The sequence below is a fragment of the Scyliorhinus torazame genome, chromosome 14 (genome assembly GCF_047496885.1).
Source record: "Scyliorhinus torazame isolate Kashiwa2021f chromosome 14, sScyTor2.1, whole genome shotgun sequence".
Lineage (NCBI taxonomy): Eukaryota > Metazoa > Chordata > Chondrichthyes > Carcharhiniformes > Scyliorhinidae > Scyliorhinus > Scyliorhinus torazame.
Window position 1 is genome coordinate 45,065,258 of NC_092720.1, and position 18,671 is coordinate 45,083,928.

An 18,671-nucleotide genomic window follows, 5' to 3' on the forward strand; every position below is an offset into this window, starting at 1 on the left:
TCCCACACACTCCCACCTTTCTTCAGGGATCCAGAGATGCTCCTGGTGAAGGCCCCAGTGTAATAGCACAGTGGCCACTGCTCCCAGTGGTGCTATCAATAGTGGAAAACTGCCAGCCTCTGATAGGCCGGCAGCTCTCTAAGATGGGACCTCCTGTTCCTGACGGGCAGAAGTCCTGCCTCCAGTTTATTAATTGTTAATCAGCTGTTAAATCACTATGGAGTAAATTGCTTTTTCACTGGGTGCACCCCACACGTGACTTTGGGTGGGGACCTCTGGCACCCCACTAATCCTAGCCCCTAGTGTGTTCTACTGTTGTTATCAGTCTGTGCTACAGTATAACTCATTAATGATGGTGGCACTGGGGTTAGCACTACTGCCTCACAGTGCCAGGAACCCGGGTCCGATTCCAGTCTTGGGTGACTGTGTGGAGTTAGCGCATCCTCCCTGTGCCTGCGTGGGATTCCTCCTTAAATGTACCCAAAAAATAATTTTCCAGAACTTCTTTGGAGTGGCAATCACAGTCAGGTTGAGGAGAGATTGGATAAGTTAGAGTAAATTTCCTGAGAACAGAGGAACCTAATTGAGGTGTACAGAATTATGAGGGGCCCAGATAATGTATACAAAACCTGATTCCCCGAGCTAAGTGGTCAATTACCAGGGGGATGAATTTAAGGTGATTGGCAGAAGGGGGCATGAGGAACATTTCTTTCACCCAGAGGGCGGTGGGCGTCTGGAATTCACTGCTGAAGTTAGTGTTTGAAGCTGAAATGCTCAAATCCGTTAAAAGGTATCTGGATCTGCAAATGAAGTGCTATATCCTGCAAGATTATAGACCAGGGGCTGGAAAGTGAACTTAAAATGAGCAGCTGGGTTCCTTTTTCTCTTTTTTGGCCAGCGCATCTTTGGGGTGCCACCTGTTGTGTTATGGTGCCATCGCTGAACATCATGTTGTATTATATATTTGTTTGATGTACATGAACCGTGTATTGGTAGTAATCATAATATTGGTGTGGGCGGCATGGTGGCACAGTGGTTAGCACTGCTGCTTCACTGCACAAAGGACCTGGGTTCAATTGCGGCCCGAGGTGACTGTGCGGAGTTTGCACTTTCTCCCCATGTCTGCGCTAGTTTCCTCCGGGTGCTCCAGTTTCCTCCCACAGTCTAAAGATGTGCAGGTTAGGTGGGTTGACCATGGGGTTACGGTGATAGGGCAAGGGAGTGGGCCTAGGTAGGATACTCTTTCAGAGGGTCGATGGGCTTGATTGGTCGAATGGCTTCCTTCTGCACTGTAGGGGTTCTATGATTCTACGATTCCATTTAACTATATACAGGTCCCAATTATTTTCATGCGTGGGGCTATTAGTCCATGCAGGCTGTTTCCAAAGTGTTGTCTCAGAGAATATTACTGTGTGATTCTATGCATCGTACTGTAGGCAGTGCAAGTCTCCTGCCCCACACTGACCCTTCCTCTGCCGAGCAACTTTACATTACAGGCATGCCACATCATACAACACCTCCCAGGCACAATGCCACAAAGATTGGAAGTTATGGGTCACAATGGTCTTCACACATATATCAGTTTTGTTTTACCTTCTTCAGTTCCGATTGTAGTTTTAGCATCAAATCCGAATTCAAGTGAGGAGCACCAAACTTTATATAAACATGATAAATATTGAGTTAAAGTACCCCCTTACCACTTAAGATATTGCTAGCTTCAATTTCCTCATCATCAAAGTGCTCAGAGGCTGTGAGAAAGTCCTCCTCAATGGATGATACAGAACAATTGGTGTCATCCCCTGACTTGCAATTGGTGGTGCTATGAAGATGTATTTTCTTTCCTTTGACATAGTCCAAGCCAATCATACATTTGTTTATTTCATAAATGACGCAGGCCATGTCATTCTTCCTGCACTTCCTGGCTGATTGAACTAAACAGACATCTGGTGATCTGGCCGATGGTGGGAGAGGAGAGAAACAGTCATCTTCCGAATGATTGGGATGAAGACCCTAAAAACAGATTTTTATCAATTAAAATCAATGGCTTTGAATGTACTCACACAGGACAATTATTTGAAAACCAGTCAGTTTAAGATAAGGAATGTTAAAAGCTGCATTATTCTATGAGGATTGGCTGGGAATATTTGGCAAGTTTACTGGCGTAGTACAGGGCATTTTCATGCATTTGTTGGATTAAGTCATATGAATGTTCATGGGGCAGTGGCACACTCCCAGCATAGGTCAACTGGAAGTCCAGCAAAGCTGCCAGGAAACTGGCTCAGGACCATTTCCACTGTGGATCTGCAAGGCGCCCAGTGGGGAGCGCTTGTGTTCTGCAAACATGCCCTCTGACATGCGAGGGAGCACAGCAGGCAGGGAGGAATGTCCCCTTGCTCATTAGTGATTTAGGGCTGACTCAGGTATGTTTATTCAGAATTACTTTCTTTACTCTATATGCAGGATATGCGGTGGGCGAGTCACTCAAAACACATTAAACATCGGAGGGATTGGAAGATCCCACCAATGGCCACTGGTGAGCTGGCTGCACGTGCAGAAAACACGCCGCGGAGGGTCGAGGCTGCAGGGGGAAAGAGGGGGGGGGGTCAGAGAATCCAGCCCAAAGCCTCCAACTGCTGTTAGATGGCTGCTGATGTCAATGTTACATCATGATACACATTACTATCTCATTACCATACTATAAACCCATTATGCTACAGAGTTAACTCATCGGGGCCTGTCCTATAACACATTCCACTGATAAAAAGTAAGAATGATGAATTTTCACCTCATTTTCCCAATTGTTGGATGTCTACGCTGCCTCTTAACATTTAGCGAAAACGATAAATAAAATTTTAATGCCACCTTCCTGAAATGAAGCACCATAAAACCAACATCTGTATTTTGTGTTTTAATGATATTAATGAATATCCTTAAACTCTTAAAGCCATAATGTTCGAATATACATGTTACAGCTCATTCACATTGAATATTGATAAAGCAGGGGAAAATGCGTCCCTTTTTGCTCATTTTAAAATTTAGATTTCATTAGTTTAAATGAATGGTTCTTTCACCACCAGTAAATTAAAGTGAAAAGCATTTGCAGCAGATTCCAAAGATGCACAATTAAAAATTAAAAATGTGTGCCAACTAACTAAAGTGATAATGATGCAGCACAAATTATTATGCAAATATGGTTTATCTAATTAAAACATAAAACTCTCAAGACACTTAAGTAGAAAGGAATTTCAAGAGATGGTACTGTGACGAACATTCTCTTAACAGGTTCACTGTGTAGCTGTTTATTTACTCTGGTTAGCAAAGCAGCGATTGCAATACTGTCATTTATTTGAAGGAATGTTGATGAAACTGTGCTGTTGATCTGAGCACCAGCAGATGAATCCTTAGGATCAAAATCATCCAAATGCATCTTCAGAGTAGACTGATAAATAGGAATTATTAAATTGTCTTGGAACCAACTTATTGTTAGTAATCATTATCAATGATTTTCACTTCTCGTGGTGTAATCTCATCTCTTCTTTCTCCTACCTCCAACCATTTACTTTGATAGAATCCTTCCAAATAACTTGTTTCTCATTCGGTGAAAAATAACTATAGTTTTTCAGTCTGCAGAAAGTTCCTACATTTGGCCATTGACATAGTCACACATCATAGAATCAACCAGGTTAACCATTGAGGTATTTTCCCACTGAAAACCACAAGCTCCATACCTGGGAATTATCGGAACTGCCGTGGCTTCTTGGAGAAATTAATCCACTCACAAGGATGAGTTCATTATCTTTCATTTGGCAAACATTTAAAGAATTGATGAGGTATGGGAGATCGGGGGACACAGTAACTAATTTCTAAATAAGGAAAAGCACAGACAAACAAAAGAGGCTTATAATATTTTTTCAACACATCATCCGTCTATTCAATCATACCTTTGCGCTCACGTCACTACACCTTGCGACGTTCTGCTATGTAAAGAGGCATTATATAATTACGAGGTATTGTTGTCAAAAACAGAAGTAGATACTGTGACTGATGTATTTTCTCTCGAAGGCTCAGGGATACAGAAGCTAATAATAAGATTTAATTGCTACCCTAGCCAAGATTAGCAAACCTAAAACATCAAGGGATGAAGCGAAGACCTTACAGGCTAGCATAGTGCTGTTTGCGACATTAGCAATCAGCTACGCAGCTTATTTTGGTCATCAGGGTGAAAGACGTCAGTGTTAGGAATAGTTTTCTATATTTTATTCCTGTGTGAAGATTGAGAATTTGTAGGTAAAGTGACTAATTCATCCCCCTTCCCCTTTCTTGGCTAAAGAACAATGTTAGAGCATTTCAGAGGATCATTGTACCTGACCTTCCCTGAGTCTAAGATGTGCCAGGAGGAGATCCAAGGGGCACTACTCAAAATACAGCAGGTCAAGATATGGTAGAAGATATGAGACAGATCTTTCTGTATTTACTACCCCAAGTTCATCATGTGCGGCTGTGTTCATTTTTCGAGCTTTAGTTAGTGGGGACCTCAGAATCGCTCAGATCACAGTGCATTTCTGTTGCTGTTTCCTGCATCTACAAATCAATTGTTAGGTGAACCTATTAAAGTCATGTAATCATGTGTGAAATTGCTGTTAATTGATGATATATAGGGGTTCCTTGTAATTCCCTGTTAGTTATTATTTGACAAAGTAGCACGGAGGGGACATATTTTCATATTCCGTATCTTGCTGAGACTCCCTGCAATAGCAATGCTTAACCCTTTCACTGATAGACAACATGCCAGGATGACATTGGCCTAGAATTTTCTATTTCACTGCATTTTTCAGAACTATACAGGATTTAGTGAATAAAATTGATTTAATTCAGGGTAAAAATGTAATTAATAGCAAGTTAACAGAGAATAGTCAGATTTTGGTCCTACCTCTCACTCACAGAATTGAATGATTTCAGGGACTAAGTGGTTGATATGTTCAAATTAATTTTCCTTCCTCGTTATTTTAATAAGACTGTTAACATAAATAGGCTAAATTCAGCCAAGTAAGTAATTTCTGTGCCTCAGTTTTCATAAGAATAATTTTACCAAGTTCTCTTACCTGTTGAAATTCCTTACTGTTGCTTTTTGCATCCACTCCGTCAAGATTTACAAAACAGATCTAGAGAAAACAATCAATTGAATTCAGCTCAAGGACATTCATGTTCAAAGTTTGACAAAGACTTTCCGGCCATCAGGCCAGCTAATTAGAGCAAAGCTTTTTAATCAAGACTGAGCTGTGAGTGGGCAGGAGATGACAAGTCTGAGCTTACTGCAGCTGTCATGGGGTGGCTGTGGGACGGGGGAGGAAACAGACCAACTAAGTCACCAAAATTGATATTCTAAAAGTGAACCATATGCACAGTTGTACGCGTTTTCCTAATTTAAGCTTTGTGGCACATGGACTTAAATTGCTGGGAGCGCAAATGCAAACTCACCTCTATTTCGTCAGAAGACTGTTAGTTTCCAGAAATTATGGCAGTGCTTTATAATACACCCTGTTCAATTGTAGTCATCGCACCAGCAAAATCCTATACATACATGTTTTTTCTTCAATACATTGTGGCGTAGGGTGGAGCTGCTGTAGTTGGTTACCACCTTTTTCCCCTTCTGACATTACATGCTTGATCTGCTCAACACTGCGAGGGTGAGGGCAAGGGAAATAATGTTTCCAAGTGTAAAATGTGTGAACTATGACAAAATATTAGAGCAGGTACGCTTTATAGACTGGAAGAATCATAGACTTGAATCATAGACTGAAACAGCATTGTCTCTTTTGGACACATTTAATCCTTCATGCCTGTATCAGCTCTTTGAATGAGCTATCCAATTAGTCCCACTTCCCTGTCCTTTCCCCATCAAATGTTCCCCATTCAAGCACTTATCCAATTCTCTTTGAAAGTTATTGATTCCGCTTCCATCATTGTTTCTACATTACGACACTTGGGGAGCATTTATTTGACAGTACAGTGATTTGGGACATTATGAGATTATGGAAGGCACCATACAAATGCAAGGGAATATAAAATATTAAATTTAAATGAATTTGGCAGAAGAAAGAGGAAAGTACAAAAGTCAACAGGCAGCATCAAAAGGAAAGTTAAGTTCTAGGTTTATACGTAATAATGAGATTGAATGGTTGAATATGGTTATCATAGAATTTACAGTGCAGAAGGAGGCCATTCGGCCCGTCAAGTCTGCACCGGCTCTTGGAAAGAGCACCCTACCCAAGGTCAACACTTCCGCCCTATCCCCATAACCCAGCAACCCCACCCAATACTAAGGGCAATTTTGGACACTAAGGGCAATGTATCATGGCCAATCCACCTAACCTGCACATCTTTGGACTGTGGGAGGAAACCGGAGCACCCGGAGGAAACCCACACACACACGGGGAGGATGTGCAGACTCCGCACAGACAGTGACCCAAGCCGGAATCGAACCTGGGACCCTGGAGCTGTGAAGTAATTGTGCTATCCACAATGCTACCATGCTGCTTATGTAGAAATCAGGGAAAAAAACAGTCTCTCTGACATTGTAAGATTCCTGGAAATGGCTGGATATCCTAAGCCCCACCCTGAACATGGCATTTCCTATTTTTATGGGGGTGGGATTGGAGCTGGGGTTCAAGTCTGCTCAGTTTATGGAGGCAGCTGACCATTTTAATCACAGAAATAGAAATCTGGTTGGCCAGAATTGTAAAATAAGGAGTGAATGCGCAATAGATCAGGTAAAAGGTGGACTGAGTTTGGTGCATTCATTTGGAGAGCCAGGGTTTTCCTTTGGGAAAGTAAGGTACCTTTTTGGATATGACCCAGGGACAATCTTTGGAACAATAAGGCACCTTTTTAACATTTTTAAAAGTAAACATGATTGTGCTTAAAATGTCATGATGTGGAGATGCTGGAGTTGGACTGGGGTGGGCACAGTAAGAAGTCTTACAACACCAGGTTAAAGCCCAACAGGTTTGTTTCAAATCACTAGCTTTCGGAGCACTGCTCCTTCCTCAGGTGAATGAAGAGGTAGGTTCCAGAAACATTTACATAGACAAAGTCAAAGATGGAAGACGATACTTTGAATGCGAGCATTTGCAGATAATTAAGTCTTTACAGATCCAGAGAGGGGGGTCCCGGGTTAAAGAGATGTGAATTGTCTCAAGCCAGGACAGTTGGTAGGATTTCGCAATCTCAGGCCAGATGGTAGGGGTGAATGCAATGCAACATGAATCCAAGGTCCCGGTTGTGGCCATACTCATGTGTGCGGAACTTGGCTATAAGTTTCTGCTCGGGCGAGTTCTGCGCAGGAGAGTTCCATCTTGCATTGTGGAATCTGCCTCGAAGCAGGTGGAAAATTGCTGCAGGCCTTGGCTGCCTGCCCCAGTGGATCATGGCATTCTGCCCGAGCCATGTGAAGAATTCACCTATGTTATTTTAAAATTTCAAAACCCCATCCTCTCATAGCAATTTGTTTGGCCAAACCACATTAACATTACTGGTTATGGTGACCATAGGACAGGAAATAAATCATATTAAATTTAATGATCATTGACATTTTTAAAAAGGTCAATCATGGGGTGGGAAGGTCACTGGCTAGACCAGTATTTTTGGCCAGTCCTAATTGCCCATCGCTAATTGTCCTTGAGAAGGTGGTGGTGGGATGCCTTCATGAACCGCTGCAGCCTATGTGGTGTAGGTACACCACAGTGCTGTTAGGGAGGAATCTCTGGATTTTGACCCAGTGACAGTGAAGGAACAACGATATATTTACAAGTCAGGATAGTGAATGGCTTGGGGGTGGTGGTGGTGGTGGAGGGAGGTGGGGGGGGGGGGGGAGAAAACATCCCATGTATCTGTTGCCCTTGACTTTCTAGATAGTATTGGTCGTGGGTTTGGAAGATGTTGTTTAAGGTACCTCGATGAGTTCCTACAGTGTATTTTGTAGATGATGCACACTGCTACTACTGTGTGTCGGTGGGGTGGGGGGGTGGGGGTGGGGGGGTGGGGGGGGGGGGGGGGGAGAATAGAATGTTTGTGGAAGGGTGCCAATCAAGCGGGCTGCTCTGTCTGGGATGGTGTTGAGTTTCTTGAGTGTTGCTCGAGCTCCACTTATCCAGGCAAGTGGAGAGTATTCCATTACACTCCTGACGTGTGCCTTGTAGATAGTGGACAGGCTTTGGGAAGCGAGGAGGTGTGTTGCTCACTGCAGGATTCCTAGCCTCTGACCTGCTCTTGTAGCCACAGCATTTATATGACTAGTCCAGTGGAATAGTAACCCTCTGGATGTTGATAGTGCGGGTTTCAGCGATGTTAATGTAATTGAATGTCAAGGGGCAATGGTTAGATTCCCTCTTTTAGGAGATGGTCATTGCCTAGCACTTGTGTGGTGCAAATGTAACTTGCCACTTCTCAGCCCAAGCCTAGATATTGTCCAGGTATTGCTGCATTTGGACATGGACTGCTTCAGTATTTGAGAAGTTGAGACTAGTGCTCAGCATGATGTAATCATCAGCGAGCATCCCCACTTCTGACCTTATGATGAAACAAAGCTCAGTGACGAAAATGGTTGGGTCTAGGTCACTATCCTGAGGGACTCCTGCAGTGATGTCCTGAATCGGAGGTGATTGAACTCCAACAACCACAGCCATCTTCCTTTGAGCCAGGTATGACTCCAATGAGCAGAGATTTCCCCCCTGATTCCCATCCACAGTAGATTTGCTCCTTGATGCCATACTCAGTCAAATATTGCCTTGATGTCAAGGGCTCTCCCTCTCATATCACCTCTGAAGTGCAGCTCCTTTGTTCATGTTTGAACCCAGGCAGTAATGAGGTCAGGAGTTGAGTGACCCTGGCAGAACCCAAACTGGACTTCAGTGAGCAGGTAATTGCAGAGTAAGTGCCGCTGCAGCACTTTTGAATATCCCTTCCGTCACTTTACTGATGATCGAGAGTAGATTGATGGGGCAGTAATTGGGCAGCTTGAATTTATTCTGCTTTTGTGTACAGGACATACCTGGGCAATTTGCCATGTTGCTGGGTAGATGCCAGTATTGTATCTGTATTGTATCTGTATTGGAACAGCTTAGCTAGGGGCGGCAAGTTCTGGAGCACAAGCCTCCAGTACTATTGCGAGAATATTGTCAGGGCTCATAGCCTTTGCAGTATCCAGTGCCTTCAGCCGTTTCTTGACATCATATCCTGGAATACACCTGTCCTTACCTGAACTGCCACTACAATGGAAAACCTAGAAGAAAAGCAGTCCTATAAATGTTGTGTACGTATAAAATATTGCTTGTCCCCACAGTGAGAGGGAAAACTGCCATAATAGGAAGATGAGCTTAGTGGGCTGAATAATATTTTCTCATACGTTTTTTTAAACCAGGCATTGCAATCATGTATCACAAATAAGAAAATGAATCCCTGGCATGGGTGTGGCTGGTCACCAGTTTGAAATATCATCAGGATCCGACGCAAAGTATGGGCGTGTATTAAACCCCCGCGCATGTTAACAGTACAAGCCTGCTTGATCCCTTGTGCCCAGTTGTAAGGCATCATTAAGCAAAACATCCATTCGCGGGGTGAAAAACTGAACTGACTACTCAAGTGAACATAGCATCCCGTGGCTGAAAAGGTCGACTTATACACCGAATATACAGAAAAACAGGATATTTGCAACAGGAAAAATGGGGTCATCTTACATGCTGGGTCAACGTACAAGCCATGATTTACAGAAAATAGTATAAAAATGAGCGTTGGGTTAAGTGTCTGGGATTATGTGCAATAAATTAAATGTCCCTGATTTTGACCATTTATCCCACAGGTAATGATGCATTAAATTTTGATGAATTATTTCTGTTCACCCATTTACAGGACTGTTGGGTTCAATGAACCCATTCAGTACATGCTCTATAATTTAGCACCTTGGGCCCATCCTAATTATGTTACATTTATCACATCTCAATTATTCTGAATTTAGTGGCATTGTTTCTTGTTATTTGCTTTCCATCCATGTTCATACATTTTATCTATATTATTTGTAGTTCAATTGATAGCACTCTTGCCTATGAGTCACAAGGTTCCAGATTTGCGTCTCACTCCAGGACTTAAACTCAAAAGTCAAAGTTGGCACATCAGTGATGTACTGATGGTGTGCTGCACTGTTGGGGCCGCTGGCTTTTGGAAGAGTCATTAAATCGGAGCCTTATCTGCCTGCTCGGGTGGATGTAAAAGGTGACACCATTTTGAATAAGAGTAAGGGAGTTATCACTGGCATCCTGGGCTATATTTATCTCACAATCAACATAATAAAAACAGGATTCCTGTTAACTGTTACACAGCTGTTTGTGGGAGACTGTTGTATGCAACTGACTGTCACATTTCCTCTATTACAACACTGACTACATGTGATGAATGGTTACTGTGTTACTGTACCCTTATCATGTAGGTGATGTCCCCTTTAAGACCAGGCTTGGAACCCTGGGGGACTCCGCCTCCGGTTCCGCCCACCAGGGAGTGGTATATAAGGGGCTGCTCTGTAGGCGGCACCCAGTAAGCACCCGTCTCGGCATCAGGCTAGTTCGCAGCTTATTAAAACCTTCTTTACCGTTCTACCCTATTGTGTCGTTATTGAGGGTACTACACTACACTTCTAAAGTGCTTTATTAGCTTTATTGGGCATTTAGACATCGGGCCCGATTCAGCGGACTCATGTTAAAGTCCGCTGAACGGCACGTTTATCGGGATGTTTGTCGGTGGCTGCAGTATTGAGAAACATCCCGCTATCCAATGGCACTTTGCCATTTGTTTTGGCCACGGGGGGGTTTCTCCCCACTGAGGCCGCACTTTGAGGGATTTCCTGCTGTGAGCTTGAGCACTGAGCTTCAGCAGATCGGGGTGCCATTTTGTCAGGCAGCCCAGATCTTCTCCTCTCCACCCCCGTTTCAGGACACCCTTTATTTTTAAGCCCCCCCCCCCCCACTCTCAAACCTCGGGAAGCCCCCCTGGGAATCCCTGGGGCGGGATTCTCCGGGAACTGGCGGGGCGGGCAGAAACGGCGCAGTGGAGTGGCGGGAACCACTCCGGCGTCGGGCCGCACCAAAGGTGCGGAATCGTCCGCACCTTCGGGGCTAGGACGCCGCCGGAGTGCGCGGGTCCGCGCATGCGCGGGAGCATCCGCAGCTGCTGACGTCATCCCTGCGTGTGCACAGGGGGTTCACCTTCGTGCCGGCCATTGCGGAGGCTTACACGGCCGGAGTGTAGGAATAGAGTGCCCCCACTGCACAGGACCGCCCGCGGATCGGTGGGCCCCGACCGCGGGCCAGACCATCGTGGGGTCACTCCTCGGGGCCAGATCGCCCCGCGCCCCCGAGGACCCTGGAGGCTGGCCACGGAGCTGGGTCCCACCGGTAGGGACCTACCTTGATTTAAGCCGGCGGGACCCGGCAAAAACAGGCGGGAACTCGGCCCATTGCGGGCCGGAGAATCGCAGGGGGGAGGCTGGCGACAAGCGCGGCATGATTCCCGCCCCCGCCAAATCTCCGGCGCTGGAGAATTCGGCAGCCGGTGGGGGGCGGGATTCACGCCGCCCCCTGGCGATTCTCTGACCCGGCGGGGGGTCAGTGAATCCCGCCTATGATCCCTATTACTCAGGCATCTAAAAGATCCAACCTTGCTGGTTTATCCTCAAGAAAGGCAGGACTCTGCTTTACTTGGATTCAACTTGTATTTCCCTTTTTGCTTGAATTGCCTTTGGATCAATGAGTAGACTTGATGCCCAAACGGTTGTCACCTATTATCATTTGCACTCCAGTATCAAGACACTCAGTAACAGTGTTGTGCCCTCTAAAGTTAATATTTGCTAAATTGCCACAGGTTAAATGATGGTGTTGCACTTTGCAAACATTGCTTTACTAATCCATGGCAGTTTACTGATCTTGAGATCTACAGGAAGATCTTTCTCTTTAGCCTTCTTTCTCCCCTTCCTTTCCTTCCTCATGGGAGGAGTGAGTACAATGCCCTGAAGTTTGCAGTTGCTTCAAACCGCCATGTTTGAGCCTGCCTGGTAAATTTCACATTCAAAACTCACCGGGAACAAGATTCTTTATCTCCATGAAATCAGGATTATGATATCGATTATTTTGAAATCTCAGTTAAATAAGCATCCATTTCTCTGAAGGCAAGTCATTTTACAGCAGCAAGCAATATCCTGAGAAATAAATAGCTATTTTCAGCCCTTGGACTAGATTCTCGACCAGCAGCATATTTCTTTAGATAGAATGGGCACTGCTGAAGACTTGGTATCAATCAGACCTAAATCTTCAGAGAGATCTGTCAGCAGTTCTTCAACTTCCTACCATCTAGCTGAGCCTCCAGATGAGGGCGGCGTGAGTTGTATTCAGATGTGCTGATGTAGACAGCTGCTTAATGAAGCTTTAAAATGAAAACCTGAGCACTTGTGCAGTGCCAATCTCTTGGTTGATACAGCTGTGGCAGGAGGGCTAACAGCTCGGGCGAGGGAACTGATAGCCTATTGGAAAAAGGCTGGGACTGGGGCAGGAACTGAGATCAAGCCAATGTAAAGTATATCTTGTGCAATTCTGTAAGAAAATACACGACTGCAATTATAAATCACAAGTTCAATTACAGATGGTTTTGCCTATGGATGAAGTCTTCAAATGAAAATTAAATTTTCTAGATTTATGGACATCATTTGAAGCAGCATTTGCAATTACAACCTTTTAATCACTCTGCCGCATATTGCTTTTTTAATAATAGACATTGATTTCAATAAAAATTAACAACATTAATAAAATAGTTTAACAAGATGAAATGGCACTAATGGATGACTAAAAGGGTTACTGTGATAATACTACTGCAGAGTATGATGATTGTACCATATTACGCCTGTTCTTGAGAGGTAGGCGGAAAGAGTAAGATCAGTATGTGATTAAAATTAACCAAATATCCAAGTTTCAAGAACAAAAAGGGTCTATATGCAAACTTGGGAGAATAATTTCTTATACCCACAGTCATTTACTGTTGAGAGCCTAATTTATAATAGAATTATTTACTTACCTAAAATTGAGCCCTACACGTGAGCCACATTATTCTGCCTCCCTTCTTGTCTCTGGACCCAACTACCTTAATCCCACATCAGCTTTATACCCATCACAATCCTTCGGTATATGAATGGTGCTGTGCTCCCCTCTCCTTTTTAAAATGATCACCTTTTACAAAGATATGAAATATAATTGGGGTATTTGTACAGAAGGACCATCTCTAATCTGTGGAAATTCGTACCCATCAGTGATAGTGTTTTCTGTAGCCTTGGATATTGGTCCCTGCACCACAACCTGTGCTTCATTAGAATTACCATGTGACAAATCCCAGTGGTGCTGTCTAGAGTGCTGAATTAGATGAAGGCAGCCAGCAACCTATACAACATGGAGTGAAGACTGGCTGTGACGGAGTCAGTTCATAAATACAAATAAACAGTGCAATCTTCCCAAAAGGGAACAAAGTCCCTGAGAAACACATGGCTATTCACTGCAATTCACTTTAAATAAGGGGCCTGAACAGGGAACGCGTGACCGAGGCCGCACGTAGTCCCGTTTTTTACAATGGGGAACTCTGCTCGCCGGAACTCCCCATTGTAACGAGAGCTTGGGGCACCATTTTTAAATGGCGTCCCAATCTCCGAGGCCCACAAAAGAATCCCTGACCTCACCCCCGCCCTCCACCCGCCCAAAGCCCGAACGCAACATGGGAGGGACCCTCGGCCCTCCCGCACTCTCCAACACTCACGGCAGACAATCCCGGCCCGATCATGCGTGCGAAAAAAAGTCAGCTTGACACCTTGGCAGTGCCAACCTGGGCATCTTGAAAGTGTCAGGCTGGCATCCAGGGGCACTGCCAGGGTGGCACTGCCAGGGTGCCCAGGTGGCACCATCAGTGCAAGGGCACCACCCTTTCCAAAGGGCATGAAGGGCCTCCAATTCCCTCGGCCACACTGCACTGTGTGCTGCTTTTCTGGTGCAGCGTGGCCGGAGGATTGCGCCCAAAGTCACGATAGCAACATGCATGGTGCAAACGATTTTAAAGAAACCCTTAATTTTGTGAGTCAGCCACAGAATTTAGGTAATATGAAGTGAAGTACTCTCCAATTTCCAGTGCCGAGAGGGCACTTGGAGAGAGAGAAAGAGAGAGCAATCAACCCTTGATGCCCCCCCTGAAATGACACTCATTCTTCGGGAAAATCGCGCCCTGGTTCTTCCATAATAAAGGAAATGCAACCATAATTCTGTAACCATAAATGCATGCCAATCTAGAGACAGGCCAGTAAATTTAGCTAGTTTCACCAAATAACAATGATGGACACATGAATAAATTGAAACTAATGGAATGTGAAGTATGTACAAGTGAAATTTAATTTTAATAAACACCATGCCATTCTTATGCTCTCAAGTCTTATGTTAATAGCAATGGAATTAGGCAGGGAAGTTGTGGCCAAGATGCAAAGCCTCCCTATTTGACTGTCCCTTCAATCTGTGAACCTGCTGACAGGGGACTGTCAAATTCTGCACATGGAGTAAAATTAAACCGCAGAGCATATTAAATTAATATTTAAGTAAATGGTGACATAGTACAATGTCACTGAACAAAAGGGCCAGACTAATGCTCTGGAGACATGAGTTCAATTCCCACTATGGCAGCTGGTGGAATTTAAACTCGGTTAATTAATCAAAATTTAGAATTTTTAAAAAGCTAGACCAGGGTCTTCCGGCCCCCTGTGCGGCGGATCCCACCGAGGCAGATGTGGCCGGCCATTCAAACCTCCCTTCACTTTGATGGGACTGGAAGGTCCTACTGGAGGGGGAGGTCAGAGTATCCAGGTCCTGGTCTCAATAATGGCGATCACGAAATTACCCGATTACCATGGAAATCCATTTTGTTTACAAATTTCCTTTGAGGAGGAAATCTGCTGTCCTCCCCCAGTCTGACCTACATGTGACTCTAGACCCATAGCAATGCGGTTGATTCTTAACTGCCCTGTGAAATGGCCTAGCATGCCATTCATATATTAGGAATGAGCAATAAATGGCAGTGATGCTTACATTCCATAAAATATATATTTCTAACAGATTATAACAGAGGAATTGTTTTGGGGCATTAAATTAAAAGCAGGGGCGAAATTCTCCAGTATCGGCGCGATGTCCGCCGACCGGCGCCAAAAACGGCGCTAATCAGTCCGGCATCGCGCCGCCCCAAAGGTGCGGAATCCTCCACATCTTGGGGGGCCGAGCCCTAACGTTGATGGGCTAGGCCTGCGCCGGACTGATTTCCGCCCCGCCAGCTGGCGGAAAAGGCCTTTGTTGCCCTGCCAACTGGCGCGGAAATGACATCTCCGGGCGGCGCATGTGCGGGAGCGTTAGCATCCGCTCACGACATCCCCACGCGTGCGCTGTGGAGGGAGTCTCTTCCGCCTCCGCCACGGTGGAGACCGTGGTGAAGGCGGAAGGAAAAGAGTGCCCCCACGGCACAGGCCCGCCCGCGGATCGGTGGGCCCTGATCGCGGGCCAGGCCACCGTGGGGGCACCCTCCCAGGCCAGATCACCTTGCGGCCCCCCCAGGACCCCGGAGCCCGCCCGCGCTGCCTTGTCCCGCCGGTAAGAGAGGTGGTTTAATCCACGCCGGCGGGACAGGCATTCTAGCAGCGGGACTTCGGCCCATTCGGGCCGGAGAATCACAGGGGGGTGGGGGGGGGGGGAAGGCCGCCAACCGGCGCGGCGCGATTCCTGTCCCCGCCGAATCCCTGGTGCCGGTGAATTCGGCAACCGGCGGGGGCGGGATTCACGCCAGCCCCCGGCGATTCTCCGACCCAGATTCTAGTGCAGAGCAGATAAGTGTGCAAACAGTGAGCAGGGTAAATCACAGTAAACAGTATAGCTTAGGATATAGATTAGAACACCGAATAGGTTGGAGTGATGGCCAGATGGCAGTGAATAGCAGATTATGGAACAAATTGTATTTAGATTTGAGGCGCGATCAAACGGCCTCTTTGACGTGGCAAGGCCGTTAAATCGCGCAAGAGTTTACGATGCTCGGAATGTCTCACGAGATCTCATTAGATCTCGTGAAATGTCGCAACCTGGATCTCACCCAGCACCTTTGGGCTCATTTAAATGTCAGCGCCTGAGGCCTGGGATCGAATGCCTGCTTCTGGAGACCTCGCCATGGCGCCATTTCGCACTGGTTCACACAAGCATGGACCAGGCGTAACAGCTCCTGGGTGGGGGTGTCCCAGGCCATCAGAGGCCCCTGGGTAGTTGCAAGGGTGCCAGGCTGGCAGTGCCAAGTTGCCCAGGTTCCAGGGGGTGTCTTCCCCTTCTGAGGTGGATTGAAGGAGGGGCTCGAGGACCCCTTAAAAGGTAAATTAGGCATTGGGAGGGGTGTTCTGAGGCCACGGAGGGGATGTCAAGGGGGGTCGGGAGCTCGGGGTGGCATTTAAAAATGGCACCCCCATCTCTTCCTGCACTGACGAGCTGAGCTTGTCAGTGCAGGAAATGGGGTAAACACGGCCTCGATGGGACATTCACTGCCCAACAAAAACAAGAGTCCCACTTGATAGCGGGATTGTTCTCGGTATTCCCACGCGGAGGAAGACCCCATAATAGGCGTCCAAAATGGGACTCTGTTTAAATATTAGAAAATTAAGAATGGAAGTTAAAATGTAGGGTTGGATCAAGCACAGATGTCTCAAAACAGGGTATCAGTTCAAATGAATTTAAAAATAAAGATTTTCTTTTTTGCCTCTTTTGTTACAACCACTGATCACAACTTACAAACATCAACATAAGCAGTGTAACATCTGGGGCGAAATTCTCCCCCAACGGCGCGATGTCCGCCGACCGGCGCCAAACACGGCGCCAATCAGACGGACATCGCGCCGGCCCAAAGGTGTGGAATGCTCCGCATCTTTGGCGGCCTAGCCCCAACATTGAGGGGCTAGGCCGACGCCGGAGGGATTTCCGCCCCGCCAGCTGGAGGAAATGGCGTTTGTTGCCCCGCCAGCTGGCGCGGAAATGCGGCGCATGCGCGGGAGCGTCAGCGGCCGCTGTCAGTTTACCGCGCATACGCAGTGGGGAGAGTCTCTTCCGCCTCCGCCATGGTGGAGGCCGTAGCGGAGGCGGAAGGGAAAGAGTGCCCCCACGGCACAGGCCCGCCCGCGGATCGGTGGGCCCCGATCGCGGGCCAGGCCACCGTGGGGGCACCCCCCGGGGTCAGATCGCCCCGCCCATGCCGCCTGGTCCCGCCGGTAAATACCAGCTTTGATTTACGCCGGCTGGACAGGCAATGTCTGGGCGGGACTTCGGCCCATCTGGGCCGGAGAATCCAGCGGGGGTCCCGCCAACCGGCGCGGCCCGATTCCCGCCCCTGCCCAATCTCTGGTACCGGAGACTTCGGCGGGAGCGGGGGAGGGATTCACGGCGGCCTATGGCCATTCTCCGACCCGGCGGGGGGTCGGAGAATGACGCCCCAGATTCTAGTGTTTCATTTATTTATTTAAATTTAGAGTATCCAATTATAATTTTTTCCAATTAAGTGGCAATTTAGCGTGGCCAATCCACCTATCCTGCACATCTTTGGGTTGTGGGGGTGAAACCCACGCAGACATGGGGAGAATGTGCAAACTCCTCACGGACAGTGACCCAGAGCCAGGATTCGAACCCGGGTCCTCAGCGCCGCAGTCCCAGGGCTTTCCACTGCACCACATGCCACCCTTCTAGTGTTTTATTAATGGAAGAAATTAGGAATCTTTTAAAACTAAAAACAAAAAGCACCAATTGACTGAGTTGCAAGAGTAACTTGTTCCTATTTTCAGTATCTGTGAAGAACGGAGCATTTATATCTTGGCCGGAGTTCTCCGGTCATTGGGATTCCCTTTTCCCGTCGGGAGCAGACCCCTGGGTTTCCCGGCGGTGATAGGTGGCTTCAATGGGAAATCCCATTGACAAGTGGCGAAGGGTGGTGAATCCCGCTGCCAGCGAACGGTGCGCTGCTGAGAAACACGCGGATGGGGGTCTGGAGAATCCCACCCCGTAAATCTTAAATTACAGGTAATTCTCCATTTGTAAATTTAAAAAGGAACTTTTCAAGAAAACTTTCTTGTTTTTGAAAAAAATTCTTTATCAGAGTTACAAAGTCAGAGCACAGAGTGTGGTCAGGGGCAAACCCCTAATCCAGCTCCTTGCCTGCTCCAAAAAACAATTCAAATTGAATCCAATTCATCGTATCCACAAGAGCGACTTACCAGCTCCAGGCATTACACCTGACTTCACACTCACCTTAGCCAAAAGGCCGAGAAGGGCTTGATTTTTGCCTTGTTTTTGCCTGTCGCAATGGTGTAATTGTGGAAACCATTCCAAAACATATTATATTTAAAAATATTTTTTATTCTCCTCCTTTTTCACATTTTCTCCCAAATTTACACCCACCTACAATAATCAATAATCAGTAACAAATATGTCAATCCCCATATCAACAACAACAATCCCATCCTCCCACCAAACCCCAAACGTTAGCCCGCATGTTCACACAAACAAATGACAAAAAGGAATTAGGGATCAACCATCGTC

The 18,671-nt window shown here is 46.3% G+C and overlaps 1 protein-coding gene across 4 annotated transcripts in view; it reads right to left on the minus strand.

Annotated features, from left to right (window-relative positions):
* Window positions 1–18,671, minus strand: part of sphkap (SPHK1 interactor, AKAP domain containing) — a 667,284-nt gene that overhangs the window by 37,883 nt on the left and 610,730 nt on the right. For 3 of the 4 annotated variants that reach the window (XM_072474074.1, XM_072474075.1, XM_072474077.1), the window contains 3 exons: window positions 5,103–5,162; window positions 3,729–3,863; window positions 1,698–2,010 (listed from right to left, as the gene is read on the minus strand). In XM_072474074.1, coding sequence (XP_072330175.1) covers window positions 1,698–2,010; window positions 3,729–3,863; window positions 5,103–5,162 — 508 coding nt within the window. The remainder of the gene's footprint in view (window positions 1–1,697; window positions 2,011–3,728; window positions 3,864–5,102; window positions 5,163–18,671) is intronic. The other variant, XM_072474078.1, reaches the window with a different exon arrangement.